The sequence below is a fragment of the Ochlerotatus camptorhynchus genome, unplaced genomic scaffold (genome assembly GCF_037179485.1).
Source record: "Ochlerotatus camptorhynchus isolate MF236.1 unplaced genomic scaffold, CSIRO-AGI_Acam_v1.1 ptg000919l, whole genome shotgun sequence".
Taxonomy (NCBI): Eukaryota; Metazoa; Arthropoda; class Insecta; order Diptera; family Culicidae; genus Ochlerotatus; species Ochlerotatus camptorhynchus.
This window is the reverse complement of record NW_027041367.1, coordinates 97,113-113,270: the sequence shown is the minus strand read 5'-3', so window position 1 is coordinate 113,270 and position 16,158 is coordinate 97,113. Positions and strand designations below refer to the sequence as shown.

Here is a 16,158-nt window from a genome sequence, read left to right as displayed (position 1 = left end):
AAACTGCTATTTCAATTTTTCAGTGTACCACATGGCAACACCACTACTACTGGATTGTACCACATGGCAACACTACTACTAGATTGAACTAGCATTTTCACCAAATGACAAGTACGCAGTTCAAAAGAAATCGGTAAAGGAAAGATCGATTACATTAGTATCGTGATCGACATGAAGGTAGCGCATTCTGAATGCAATTTCACTTTCCTTGCGGAATAATGGTCTGATCAATTATTCCGTTAGGTAATGTTGGCGTTTAGTGCAAAACTGATGTTTTGGATGCATTTAAACAACATAAACACTAATAAGTGTTGATTTTACAATTTGACGACATCTCGCTATAATCTCAAAATTTAGCAGACTATAGCTGTCAAATTTTCTTTTGGGAAAAATCCTCAAAAATTACTTTTCCGTTTTTTTTTCAGCTGCGTACTACCCGGAAAAAAATAACCATACAATTACCATAAAATAAAATACAGTTACAAGTAAATCTATTGCCAACAATCGATCTTATTGTGTGTATATAGTACACGAAGTTTTAACATATTGTAATTACAATAGATGTACAATACGTCCCATATAGTAAGAGTTTTCAACAATAGAACAACAATACAATTAATGGTAAATGGTTCAAGTTTGTTCGGGAAAAAATGATTTTTCGTATGGTTCGACCCCCTTAATCTATTGTATAATCCCCCATTTACCATAGATTCTATTGTAGAAACAATACATTCTATTGTTATTTTATCGTTGTGGAGAATACGATTTATTGTAAATACCATAAACTCTATTGTATGGTTACAATACATTTCATTGTACCTCTACGGTTCTTTTTTTTTACGGGTAGGCTTAAAGCATGGTACGCAGCTGAAAAGTAATGACGTTTTTACGGGCTACGGGAAAGGACACGGAATGCTAAAGAAATTTCTTTTAATTAGCATTTCTTGACCCAGTACGCAGTTCAAAAGAAATCGGTAAAGGAAAGATCGATTACATTAGTATCGTGATCGATATGAAGGTGGCGCATTCTGAATGCAATTTCATTTTCCTTGCGGAATAATGGTCTGACCAATTATTCCGTTAGGTAATTTTAACGTTTGTTATAAAAATGATGTTTTGGATGCATTTTAACAACATAAAAATTGATAATTGTTGATTTTAAAATTAGACGACACCTACCTATGATCTCAAAATTTAGCAAAAGACACCTCCCTATAGCTGTCAAATTTACTTTTGGGAATATTCCTCAAAAATTACTTTTCCGTTTTCTTTTCAGCTGCGTACCAGGCTTAATTCGGCAATAGTCACGCATGATTAATTTATCTTTTAAGTATTCAATTTGATTCTTTTAGAATATTAATATGTAATCAACAGAGATTAAAATTCAATGAAAACAGATTTAAAATCAATCAAAAATGATTAAAATAGAATTAAAAATGATTAATACCCCGTACCAGACTATGCCTTATATCATGTAATATAGGCTGTCTTGCAATGATCACTCATACATCTAGTTTTCACTGGAAATCCTATGTATGAGTGCTCATTGCAAGACAGCCTATATTTCGTGATATAGGCTGTAATGTGAACGGGGTATTAGCATTTCTTGACCCAGTACGCAATTCAAAAGAAATCGGTAAAGGAAATATCGATTACATTAGTATGGTGATCGACATGAAGGTGGCGCATTTTGAATGCAATTTCAGATGCGGAATAATGGTCTGATGTCGCCACTGCATGATGATGATAATGTTGACAGACTGCATATAAAATTCGTGAAAATTTGCATTAAATCATAATTTTCATCAAGCCTGCGTAAAATCCTTCCAATACAACATTCGAATTGAAGAAGAAAATGTTTTCACGATCAAACTGATGTGCATCTTTGACTTTTCCAGATGAACTTTCATAAGATATATTCATTTCATTTCACAGCTCCATCAATGCTGCATCGTACATATGATGTAAACAGAAGTAAATTTTTTTTTTAGCCAGTGGTGGTGGGGGGGGACACCCCTCACCATCCCTCTCCAAAGGGGGAGTTTGGTAAAGAGAGATGAAAAAACCGATTTGTACCTTCCTTAAAAGTTGTCCTAGTTCGCTATTCTAATATCTATATACAATTTTCACACTGCCGTACTCTAACGGAACTATCAACTCTATGCTTTCATCTACTCCATCTATCGTATAAAAATTACCACTACAGTCTGTTATTTGAAATTAGCATCTTCAACTATAGAAGTAAATTGCTCAATTACTCAAAATAAAGATGATTTGTCATCTTGTTATCACTTTATAAACCATCGAGCACCATTTTATAGTATGGTGCGTGTTGAGTAAATCAAGTTCCGTTGCATTTTTGGTCGAAAATTGTGAGTATCAATATGTTTTCCTAAAAAAGGCCAAAATGAACATTTATTGAATATTGGCGTCATAACCATATCTCCATTATCACCAGCATGATACAATCTTTCCTAAGTAAATTCACTTAATTTCCACTTTCATCCTAGTAAAAATCGCACATATTCACCATTTTCCGAAAAATGCAGCTGCGCAAACTTGTAATGCATAATTTTCCATGGAAACATCTCCGATCCATACCGAAATAATAACAGTTAGTTTGCAAACACGTTTTCTTACACGATTCAAGCAAAAGTTTAGTTTTTCTTTATGTGCCGATTTGCCCCAAAAATCGTCTGTTTACTTGGAGAATTTGGAAAATATCCTCCTTCTAGTAGTTCTCACTTCGAAATGTAGGTGGCGAAAGCTTGGAAAGGTTTCACTGCAAGACGTCAATTGATGAATCTACGCGAAACTGCACCAGTGCATGCGACACCTAAGATTGAAATCCAAAACCACAAAAGTGATGAGGTACTAAAAAATATTCCATACGGTTTGACAGGTAGCAAAACGTCATTATCATTTTAACACAGACAAACAGACATAACACTCACAAATTGTTCATCGCACAAGCATTTAACGGTCAATTTAAAAGTATCTCAGTTGGTAGTACTGCCACATGTGGCGCGCATAGTCAATTCCCTTGCGTTTGGCGTTTACACACTACCGCCATCTGTTCAGCGTACTACCCACCACAGTGTATTCAACAGATGGCGGTAATGTTTTAGTGACGATGTTTTACAATGAGAAATATTCAATGTGTTACGTCTGTTTGTCTGTGATTTTAACATCATTTCCATCTACTAAAGGACCTTAACGTAAATTTATCAATCAATATAGATTCCGCAAGGAAAGTGAAATTGCATTCAGAATGCGCCACCTTCATGTCGATCACGATACTAATGAAATCGATCTTTCCTTTACCGATTTTTTTGAACTGCGTACTGGGTCAAGAAATGCTAATTAAAAGAAATTTCTTTAACGTCATTACTTTTCAGCTGCGTACCATGCTTATCCCATGCTGTTTATGTTGTTTAAATGCATCCAAAACATCAGTTTTGCAATAAACGCCAACATTACCTAACGGAATAATTGATCAGACCATTATTCCGCAAGGAAAGTGAAATTGCATTCAGAATGCGCCACCTTCATGTCGATCACGATACTAATGAAATCGATCTTTCCTTTACCGATTTCTTTTGAACTGCGTACTTGGTCAAGAAATGCAAGGAAAAGAAATTTCTTTAGCATTCCGTGTCCTATCCCGTAGCACGTAAAAACGTCATTACTTTTCAGCTGCGTACCAGGCTATAGCCTGAACGTACTATAAAGTTTCATGCAAATCGTAGACGGTCGAGTCTGATGGTGGTAGGCTCCAACTTGGATTAAATTTTAATACCGTCCCTGTGTGGATGTTCTGCAAATTATTTTCTTAAAGTCGCGTTGATTAACTCTTGATCCGGATTTAATCCGAGGATAATGCCGGTTGGAGCTTACCACCATGATTGTATGTTTTTTTTTTCCTATAAAGCCTTTTGACTACAGTAGACTAGAGTCGGTGTATAATGAGTCACGCCAAGAGAAAAACAGTTGAACTCGCATCACGGTTTTCGAAACATTCCCTTTCTTTTCACTTGGCAACAGAGGACTTCTACATCAACTTCAAATGACTTCTAGCGAGAAAAAAAATAGCGGCTGTAGTAAATTATTATATCAGTGATTTTGTCAAATTATCTTATCAAAAAATAGTAGAAATTCTCATTACTGATCATTACCAAACGTATCCCATGACAATTTAATGCTCACTGCGTGTTTATGATCATTTCTTCAATTGTATTTTATATTTTATTGCAATACCTTTCGTGGACCTTTCATAGCATAGTAATGTTTGTTTACTTTGCACGATAGGTAGCCGGTTTGACAGTTCAATAGGTAGACTTGGCTTCACTCTTGGCGTGACTCATTATACACCGACTCTACAGTAGACGATATAGTAAATACAGACTGGCGAAGACGAATCTAGTGGAGCCCAAGGTGCACAGCAAAAAAAATGTAATATCGATCAACGTAATTCAAGCTGATGTATCAAATAATGATGTAATAGCAAAAAGCAGATACAATATTACATCAAAAGATGTAATTTTGTTCGCAAAATCGATGTACATCGTACAACGTAATATTACACAAACATGGAATGACCTCTGTGCAGCAGTTTGGATGTATTATTCAACAACTTTTTTTTCTGTGTGGCTACCCTAATAAAAATAACCATAAAAGAGAGCTTAACGACGTGTTCGAGGTATCATCCAAACCATTTGTGGGATAGTTTACCCATCCGGGATACAGTTCGTTTATGGTATTTGTTTATTAGGGTACACAGCAAAAAAAATGTAATATCGATCAATGTAATTCAAGCTGATGTATGAAATAATGATGTAATAGCAAAAAGCAGATACAATATTACATCAATGGATGTAAATATGTTCGCAAAATCGATGTACATCGTGCAACGTAATATTACACTAAAAAAAATCCACACATTTGATTGAAGTGTTTAAACACTTGATTTTTTAAATTCACAATCACATTTACTTCAAGTGTATTTCACCATTTCACCTTGGTTCAATGTGTTATACACGTTAATTTCTAGTGTTTCAAACTTTGAAATGTTGAAAATCTTTCACTATCTATTCAAGTGTATTGCACATTGAATCACACTACTGTTCAAAACAGATGGATTTAAAGTGTTTTGCATTTCAATACGATGTGAGCTTGCTCAGAAAGGTAAACATCGAAAACAAGAGTTGTGACTTTATCCTATCAACCCGCCTCATATATGAGAAGAACCGTGGCACAGTGAGATCGAACGAAGACTCCAGCAGCAGCACACCCCAACAGTCCATGATCGAATCCCAAATCAGACCCATGCATTAAAAATATATGTGAATGCTCTGGCCTCTGGATGTTTTGTTTATGTATTTTTCGATTCATTTTAGAGTCGGTAAAGTAGAAGTCGATAAAGTAGAATATTGAACTATGATGTACAAAGCTACACACAAAAAATAATCGTTGATAAAATTAAAAAAAAAACATTAGTAAAATTAAAAGTTTGCGTTGGTTCTTTTTGGTAGAAAGCGGTTAGCTTTCAAAACTAAAGTCAACCAATTGTCTAATTAAAAGTTTTCCGTTCACTACTTTTAAAAGCTAAAACTTTTAAGATGAATTGTACTACTGTCAAATGAAAAGCACGGCGTATTGAAATTAAAAGTGGGTTCTTTTCAATTCAAAACAAATTTTTGACATGAAAATGTGGTAAATTTGAAATAATATGTACTGTTTTGATTTACACAAAAAGCATTTTCAATTTAAATATAAGTATTTTGAAGATTATAAAACCATTTTTAGTATTTAATTCTAATAAATATTAAATCCAAATATTTTCTTTATTTGATAAATAAAAATCTACAAATACAAAAATATATTTATTATGTCAGTTCGGTGCCGGCACGCGTATAAGCGTCTTACGTAGGCTCAACGCCACAGCTGATGAATGATGTATGTGTAGTCGAATAGGTTCGGATTCCAGGAAATAGTTACCACATTCAGCTCAGAACAGCTGCCCCGCCAGCCAAGATGAGATCAGGGATTCTTCAGTTGAAGTTTGATTCCATCGATGTCCAGCACGGCATAAGTATAGGTTGATAAGAGTCTCCTACGTTGGGTTCTACTTCCGTTATCCATCAGCGACGTTACTAGCGCAGAAAGTGACCACACGCGAACAAACCCATGAAGACATGCCTAAAACGAAAAACACCAAGATCAATTTTCAGCATCTCAAATCAAGACAAAAAACCTCACTCACTCTTGCACGAGTTCAGGGAAAGCGCTAATGTTCTGAAACTTCCCAACAGAATACCTAACGCGATCGCTTGTTGAATACAATATTAAAGTATCCATACTACTCCCGGCTGATCTCCATCCGTTCTTGAGGCCAGGCAGGATTATGAATAAAATAAAATGTCTGTAGGCGGAAGCAAAACATGAGGTTCTCGATGTCAATGTCGGTGCTGGCTGTTTCAAAAATTGACTGGAGCATAGACGAATCAATGAGGCTGTGAAAAAAGTAATTTTTTAATAAATGTGAACCTGTTGAAGCAGCGTTTTTCGACATTTCTAAAATTAATTACTCACTCAATATCCGAGACGGTTCTGCTGCTGCAAAAATGAATGCAATACATTTTGGCGCGAAGTAAACGGCTACTGAAACTTCAGTGCTGCTAGTAAACAAATCGATGTGAAAAGGTATATATTGACAGTTGAACAACTTTCCTTTTAAAAAATGCACTTTTAAAATTACAAGTCAAAAGTGAAAAAAACACATTCAAACAAAAAATTTAATGTTCATTTTGATTATTTTCGCCGTTAATACTACGAATTTTGGCAGCCTTTCAATATGAAAATGCATTATTTTTATTGATACAATTTTTGTTGTTTGTGTGTATTGATATAACCATATCAGTGCTAACATTTGAAAACGGCGCAAAAGCCATTTGTAAACAAATGGTTTGTGGGCCCTTTACTCGCTACCCGAAGAACGCCCACGCAAACCAACAGCATCGTCAGGAAGGGGAAAATTTCCCCTACCCGATGTTGCTGTTGTGTCGCGTGGGTGTACTTTAAGTAGTGAGTAAAGGGCCCACAAACCATTTGTTTACAAATGGCTTTTATGCCGTTTTCAAATGTTAGCACTGATATGAGGCACATAGAATTCAAGTGTCACAAAATTTTGCTTCTAACACCAGCAAGCTGCCTGTTGTTCCAGACCTTGTACGATTGACTTCGGACCAGACCTTGTATAATAGACATCGCAAGCCGTCTTTACCGAGCGTCACGAGACGTCACTCAAGTAGTGTGCAATCTCTATAGACTTCTCTGACGTTTGTGAAATGCACAAGTATTAGGCCAGACCTTGTGGTAAATTATAATTATTAGTGCAAGAAAACCTTTGTATTTGCCCAAAGTCCTGCACTAATACTTGTGCAATTGATAAACGTCAGAAAAGTCTATACTAACCTTGTACTTAATTTAAAAGTAAATATTCTTTCTTTTTAGGCCAAAAGAGTTTACGGATTGTGTAGGCCATATGCGATTATTATCATGGCTTCTTATGGGCTCATTAACACACACTGCTTTAATGGGTAAACGTGGAGGACACATTGGACATCACGGTGCGACGGTGCAATATCACCTTCAGCATCCCGTAAGCACAGTATCGCAGCCTGTCCCACAAGAATCCAGTTGTCATATTGCAGATCATATCCAAGTTATATTTGCCGGTTTTGCAGAGCAATCCAAAACATCCGTATTGCATATGTCTTCATTGTTCCATGCTTTCACTCTTTGTCAGTTGTGGACCGTCTACTTGGAGCAAATCGCGTGCGCAGCAGCGCCATCTTCTGAATCACACAACATTTCGATGGGTATTTTGTTCGAATTTTGGGCCAAAGTTACACCATGCATATTACAGTTGGTGTCACATTCAAAGGTTAGTACAGATCCTATTATAATCTAAATGTTATCACTATCATTCATTGCCATTTTTTTTTCGTAATACCGGTGGAAACTAACGATTTTAAATTGGCTCACTACTTGACTAGCCTATTGGTCCCAAGCAAATCGATTAACGTACCCCATCCTAGTCAAAATTCTAGTACTACACTATGTTTGTTTTGATTCGCTATGAAAGTATGACAGATAAAATGAGGGGTTCGTGGATTTTTCTATGTTTCGAGGGGTGCATCGATTAGCTTGGGACTGAAGATAATACTAGAGCTGAGCCAAAAGGTTGAGCACGTTTCTTCGGGACCTGCTAATCAGCTCACTAATTTAAAATCATTAGTTTCCAACCGGTGCTACTACCACAAACGAAACGACAGACGGAGTGGCTTGGTAACGAACCTGATATTGATTTTTTTAAGTGTACCACATGGCAACACTACTACCACAAACGAAGTGACAGACGACTAACTGGCAAAGATATCCATTTAAATAATGTTGTTCACTGTAATAGAATTTTCTTGGAAGCTTGTGCCACCAGATGGGTTAGTTTTTTTTGTTTTGATTTGAACAAAGTTGATTTTGTGTACAATGATTCTTTGACAGTGTGCAAAGAGTGCGTATCATTTTGTCATTTTTTTATGAATTTCAGTTTTGAGTAGAGTGAAAGAGATCGAACCAAAACATTCTAGTACTTGGTGAAAATGCTAGTTCAATCTAGTAGTAGCATAGAGGTAACTCTAAGACCACTGGGTCCCGAAGAAAATCATTATTATTTTTGGCTCACTCAGTACCAGAACAACGGTCCCAAGCAGTCCCAAGCTATTTCACTCACCCCTGCATGTTCTGCATGAATCCACACACCCCTGATGTTATCTGTCAAACTTTCATAGCGAATCAAAACAAACATAGTGTAGTAATAGAATTTCAACTAGAATAGGGTACGTTAATCGTTTGCTTGGGACCAATAGGCTACTGAAGTGGTGAGCCAATTTAAAATCGTTAGTTTCGTATTGATTGTTGGTAGTAGTGTTGCCATGTAGTACAATCCAGTAGTAGTGGTGTTGCCATGTGGTACACTGAAAAATTGCAATAGCAGGCTAGTCACCAAAGTTTTCGAGCCGCTCCGTCTGTCACTTCGTTTGTGCTACTACCAACCGGTGAACACTCGTGTTTATTTCAGTTACCGTTGGGACGTAATTTGTGATTAGCCCCGGTCCCTTTCAAATTGTATCATTATTTATGTACGGTCTTTATATTTGAAGAGACGTTTCACATCCATCTAGTGATGGACGATTTTCATTCGAATAATCAATTAATCGATTAACGAACCGAAAAGTAAAATATTTGTAATCGGTTATATCATGCCGATATAAGCATCAACTTCTCCAGAGCATCATCACCGATCGTTTCAAACATGTGCTGCACTCTCATTGGTGGAAAAATGACAGCACAGCGAACAAAAAATAATCGATTAGTTGTTAATCGAGTAATTAAAAAATGGGACATCTCTGATTTTGGTGTGATACGCCCTTTTAATGTCGTTTTCGTTTTTGCGGTGTAGCTACCGGTGCTACACTGCCGTACACCGAAATATTTTAGGGTGTAGATATAGGATGCACCTTTGTTTACAAAAAAATGATGTTGAGCTGTCAAAGACTCGCGCTTATTCCTGCTTACACTACACCAGTGCTACACCGCAAAAACGAAAACGACATAATGCACCACCAACGTAGAGTGCGCCACGCGAGTTCGAGAAGAAGTTGACCGTTTGTTTACATCAGAATAAGTATTTTCCCCAACGCAAATAACAGCATTTTTCATTCAAAATCTTGCAAATTTCCATCGGTAATTGTCTTATTGTACGATTTTCCACAAATCTGAACTAATTTGCACCTTAACTATTTACACACAAGAAATCCGGAAGATCATAACCACTAAGGCACTTTTCTAATTTTCCATTTTTCTCAACAAAAATATTGCTGAACACCAGCAGGATATTTTCAAAAACGTTACGGAATTAAATTTTTCAACTGTAGATTGGCAAATCAAAGTTGGCACGCGTGGAGAATAGAAGAACTATGAAAGTGATGATGGTTTACGAGTGCAATCTTAAAATACTTTTATTTTGTGAATGGAGCATTTTATTTAAATCTGGTAAGTGCTACGTTAGTAGAAAACTTCAGGACTACTCAATAGACATATAATACAGAAAACTTAATTTCTTTTCAGATTTTTAGGTGTAAACATAGACTTCCGCTTTTCTACCACTGTAGCAGTAACCAGATTTAAATAAAATGCTCCATTTTCAAAATAAAAGCATTTTAAGATTGCACTCGTATACTTCCCCGTGCAAAATTTAAAAACCATCATCACTTTCATAGTTCTTCTATTCTCCACGAGTGCCAACTTTGATTTGCCAATTAAGTTTTGCAGCATCTCAGATGAATCAATTTATCAGGAAAAGTAAAAAAGTGTTCCGCTTCCTATGTCTCAAGGCAAAAATTTATGCTCACAACACTCTTTTTGACGTTCTCCTATTCACCACCAGAGGTTGAATCGTTCGTTTAGTTTCTATTAAAAAGGCCTATTGTTTTGATAAAATAAAAAGTGCGCAAAATTCAGTTTCATCTTAGTATTCATCTTTGCTACTACTGGATTTTACTAGCATTTACACCAAATGCACTAGAATGTTTTGGTTCTCCACGAAACGAAAATCAATTATTGTATTCATGTGTTTTTTTTTTTATTGCTGAAACATCAGCCTTATATAAAAAAAAATACTAAAATGAAACAGTCGGAAGAAAAACTTTCTATTTTAGTGTACTCTTTCACGGTCCCTTTCATCCAATGAATACCACCCCTATGCGAGGTAATTTTGTGGTTTTGCTGCCCCTCGGTAAGATGAAATTTGGCGCTCTTTTTTATCAAAACAATCACACTAAAAACAGAGATGTCCCATTTTTTAATTACTCGATTAACAACTAATCGATTATTTTTTGTTCACCGTGCTGTCATTTTTCCACCAATGAGAGCGCAGCATATGTTTGAAACGATGGGTGATGATCCTCTGGAGTAGAGTCGGTGTATAATGAATTAATGAGTCACGCCAAGAGAAAAACAGTTGAACTCGCATCACGGTTTTTGAAAGATTCCCTTTCTTTTCACTTGGCAACAGAGGACTTCTACATCAACTTCAAATGACTTCTAGCGAGAAAAAAATAGCGGCTGTAGTAAATCATTATATCAGTGATTTTGTGACTCATTATTGGCAAATCAAAGTTGGCACTCGTGGAGAATAGATGAACTATGAAAGTGATGATGGTTTCAAAATTTTACACGGTGAGGTATACGAGTTCAATCTTAAAATGCCTTTATTTTGCAAATGGAGCATTTTATTTAAATCTGGTTAATGCTACGTTAGGAGAAAACTTAAGGACTACTCAATAGATATATAATATAGAAAAAATAATTTCTTTTCAGATTTTTAGGTGTATGCATAGATTTCAGCTTTTCTACAACTGTAGCAACAACCAGATTTAAATACAATGCTCCATTTTTAAAATAAAAGCATTTTAAGATTGCACTCGTATAGCTCTCCGTGGAAAATTTTTAAAACCATCATCACTTTTATAGTTCGTCTATTCTCCACGAGTGCCAACTTTGATTTGCCAATACACCGACTCTACTATGGAGAACTTAGGCTGTGAACCGTTTGCCGAGTTAAATTTAACTCGTAGTTAAAAGTGACATTTCGGAAGTTATTTCTTATGTTCGAAAATCCCCGTGTCGATCGACCGGTTTTCGAGCCACGGTCGTCAAAATTTAACTTCTTGTCTGTCAGAAATAACCACGCTCGGATAGCAGGGTTAATCGATAACTTTCCATCTGTCAAATTTTAACCAAAAGTTAAAATAAGCCACCAAATGGTTCAGAGCCTTAATGCTTAAATTGGCAAATCAAAGTTGGCACTCGTGGAGAATAGAAGAACTATGAGAGTGATGATGGTTTCCAAATTTTACACGGTGAGGTATACGAGTGCAATCTTAAAATGCTATTATTTTGCAAATTGAGCATTTTATTTAAATCTGGTTAATGTTACGTTAGTAGAAAACTAAAGGACTACTCAAAAGACATATACTATAGAAAAAATAATTTCTTTTCAGATTTTTATGTGTAGACATAGATTTCAGCTTTTCTACCACTGTAGCAGAAAGCAGATTTAAATAAAATGCTCCATTTGCAAAATAAAAGCATTTTAAGATTGCACTCGTATACCTCTCCGTGGAAAATTTTGAAACCATCATCACTTTCATAGTTCTTCTATTCTCCACTAGTGCCAACTTTGATTTGCCAATCGGCATGATATAACCAATTACAAATATTTCAAGCTGAACATTGCATTAGGTCCTAAGTAACATTGATCGATTCTCGTCGTTGACTTTCTCTTTCATTAATAACTTGAGCACATAACCGTTTCATGTTGTGTTTGTCGTATTGGATGCTAGATAAAAGCTTTTTTTTATCGATCAGTGTGCTGAAAATACATGGGAATGTCTTAAGATGGTTGTGGGGATACAAAGAAAAAGTCGACGAAGAGAATCTGTCAATGCTACTTAGAACCTGATGCAATGTTCAGCTTGATTTTACTTTTCGATTCGTTAATCGATTCATCGATTATTCGAATGAAAATCGGCCATCACTACCCGTAAAAAATTTCATTGTCATTGTAACCATGGTATTTACTGTCAAAACATTGGACATTTTTGTCCATTACCATAAAATCACAACGAAATTCATGGTTCACAACAATGAAAATCATGGTATTTGAGAAATTTACAGTAAAAAAGGGGGGTTGTTAAGCATCTTAACAATATAAGCCTTTTTAATGCACCACCAACGTAGAGTGCACCACGTGAGTTCGAGAAGAAACGTCAACCAAACCGTTTGTTTACATCAGAATAACAATTTTTAACAACGCAAATTAAAGCATTTTTCATTCAACACCTTGCCAATTTCTATCGGTAATTGTCTTATTGTTCGATTTTCCACAGATCTGAACTGATTTGTACCTTAACTATCCACACACAAGAAATCCGGAAGATCATAACCACTAAGGCACTTTTCTAATTTTGCATTTTTCGCAACAAAAATATTCCTGTACACCAGCAGGATGTTTGCAAAAACGTTACAGAATTAAATTTTTCAACTGTCGATTAAGTTATGGAGCATCTCAGATGAATCAATTTATCAGGAAATGTAAAAAGTGTTCCGCTTCTATGTCTCAAGGCAAACATTTCTGCTCACAATACTCTTTTCGACGTTCTCCTATTCACCACCAGAGGCTGAATCGATCGTTAAGTTCCCATTAAAAAGGCCTATAAAAAAGTGATTTTTTCCGAACAAATTTGATCTCATCACACTAATTTTCGTTGTTTGAGCATTGTATCGTTAAAAATCGAAATTTATTTTTTCTCCCGTACAATAATTTAACAATACATTTTAATGTACTCAAAATTCAACGGTAAAAATCATTGTAATTTCGTTGTTTTATTATAATTATTTTTTTTCGGGTACCCAGAAAAAAAATGTATGCGTTAGACCATCGTTAGACGTGACCATGCTAATCGATTTGCATGACTCGAGTCGATCGGGTTGAATTCGGAGTCGATTTATGCTCGAATACTGTCATTCGAAATAAATATTTCAAAAGATCCTATACGAGTTCTTCGATTTTCTTTCGTTAATAATTCAGCTGCAAAACCTTTCTCTGTTGTATTTGGCAATCTGGACGCTAGATAAGAATCTCCTTTATCAAACTATGTGGTAAAAAAAAGCTCGAAATCTGTTTGCATAGCATTGGTTATCTAAAGAGAAAGATGATGAAGATAATCGATCAAAGCAGATAGAACTTTTTGAAATGTTCATCGAGCATTCGCTTTTGCTTCAGTTTGTTTAAATTCGTGACTACAAAACATGGCGGACATTGACACTTGGTTACGGCATTTTTCGGTGGAGTGACCGATTAAGAAAAAAGCCGCATCAGGTGACGTTTACTAATGGGATTTCACCTGGGGTGGGACGTGCTGTCAAATCAGTCTACTGATCATTCTTGTATGAAATTGGTTCCAAACGTAAACAAACCCTGTAGGTTTCTTATGGCTTGTTTAAATTTGGAACCAGTTATCCGAGGTAGGCGACGATTGTTCATATTTGACAGCCTACCCCCCCCCCCCCTCCTTGGATTTCGCCATTGGCGTTGACGGCACCGTCGAGAAGTCGCCTCTTCTAGCAAATATTGACAGTTTGTTAGGGAAATTTTTAGTGGAGTGAAAGGGTAATATCACAGGAGTGGAACTTTGGATCAGAAAGTGGCTCCACTTGTCATTTGCGAACACTAGCGCACCTAGCGGTAGAAGGCATCTTCTGCCTGCAGTTAAGATAGGCAGCATGCTATGATAGTGTGAGTGCACATAGAAAGCCCGTGTGGAACGCTACCACAACACATCGCTTGTTGAGCAGAAAAACGAACACTTTTTGATTCACCGATTTGTTTGCACTTCTCCTTCTGTTCTGTGGTAATATCAACAATCAATACGAAACTAACGATTTTAAATTGGCTCACCACTTTAGTAGCCTATTCGTCCCAAGCAAACGATTAACGTACCCTATTCTAGTTGAAATTCTATTACTACACTATGTTTGTTTTGATTCGCTATGAAAGTTTGACAGATAACATCAGTGAGTGAAATAGCTTGGGACTGCTTGGGACCGTTGTTCTGGTACTGAGTGAGCCAAAAATAATAATGATTTTCTTCGGGACCCAGTGGTCTTAGAGTTACCTCTATGGTAATATCACAAACGAAGTGACAGACGACTAACTGGCGAAGAAATCCATTTAAATAATGTGGTTCACTGTAATAGAATTTTCTTGGAAGCTTGTGCCATCATCCACCAGATGGGTTAGTTTTTTTGTTTTGATTTGAACAAAGTTGATTTTGTGTACAATGATTCTTTGACAGTGTGCAAAGAGTGCGTATCATTTTGTAATTTTTTTATGCATTTCAGTTTTGAGTAGAGTGAAAGAGATAGAACCAAAACATTCTAGTACATTTGGTGAAAATGCTAGTTCAATCCAGTAGTAGTGTTGCCATGTGGTATAATCCAGTAGTAGTGGTGTTGCCATGTGGTACACTGAAAAATTGCAATAGCAAGTTAGTCACCAAAGTTTTCGAGCCGCTCCGTCTGTCACTTCGTTTGTGGTAATATCGCTTTGATGGATTATCTTCATCGTCTTTCTCCTTAGATAACCAATGCTATGCAGATAGATTTCGCGCTTTTTTTACCACATAGTTTGATAAAGGAGATTCTTATCTAGCGTCCAGATTGCCAAATACAACAGGGAATGGTTTTGCAGCTGAATTATTAACGAAAGAAAATCGATGAACTCATATAGGATCTTTTGAAATATTCATTCAGAATGACAGTATTCGAGCATAAATCGACTCCGAATTCAACCCGATCGACTCGAGTCGAGCAGATCGATTATCATGGTCACGTCTAACGTAAGGCCGTTCGCAATGCTGAGTTTCAAAATTGTTTTAAACTACTCGTCAATTCTATAATTTGAAACTGTCAAAAATAAAACTGCAACACGATCAGCGCAACGCACAGTTCTAAAACATGTTTGTAATCATCAAGTTCCATAAACTTTACTGTTCTCTATGAAGTTCTCCGTTTTTTATTTGTGGAGCTCTTCGAAACATCTTCAACACATCCAAAGAAATTTGAAACAGAGTTCCATTCGTGTTTCAAACTCGCTCAGAAATAAAACAGAATAGTCGAGCAGTTGCAAATCTGGTGCAAAATAGTGCTCGAATAATGAAACTGCTACTCAGCATTGCGAGAGGTGCGTTTCTGTTCTAGTTTCAAATTGAAACAGTCCTTATAAAATACAACAGCATTGCGAACGGCCTAAAGAGCCTGAATTTTTAGGCTCTGGCGGTTAATAGGGGAACCGTCAAAAGAGTGATTACACTCAAATATAAATGAAATCAAAAATGCTTAAAAACTAAGCAATTTTCCGCTTTGCCTTATTCAGTCAGAACCAAGATTAGTTTGGCAGTAATCATGCATGAATAAATTCGAAATAATCATGCAATGCTTACTTTTCAATGTTGCAGTGATAAAATTAACATTGAA

The 16,158-nt window shown here is 36.2% G+C and overlaps 1 protein-coding gene across 2 annotated transcripts in view; it reads left to right on the top strand.

Annotated features, from left to right (window-relative positions):
- LOC135715451 (protein unc-79 homolog) overlaps nt 1-16,158 on the top strand; it is a 44,601-nt gene that overhangs the window by 16,568 nt on the left and 11,875 nt on the right. For both annotated transcript variants that reach the window (XM_065238721.1, XM_065238722.1), the window contains exon 3: nt 7,513-7,945. In XM_065238721.1, coding sequence (XP_065094793.1) covers nt 7,513-7,945 — 433 coding nt within the window. The remainder of the gene's footprint in view (nt 1-7,512; nt 7,946-16,158) is intronic.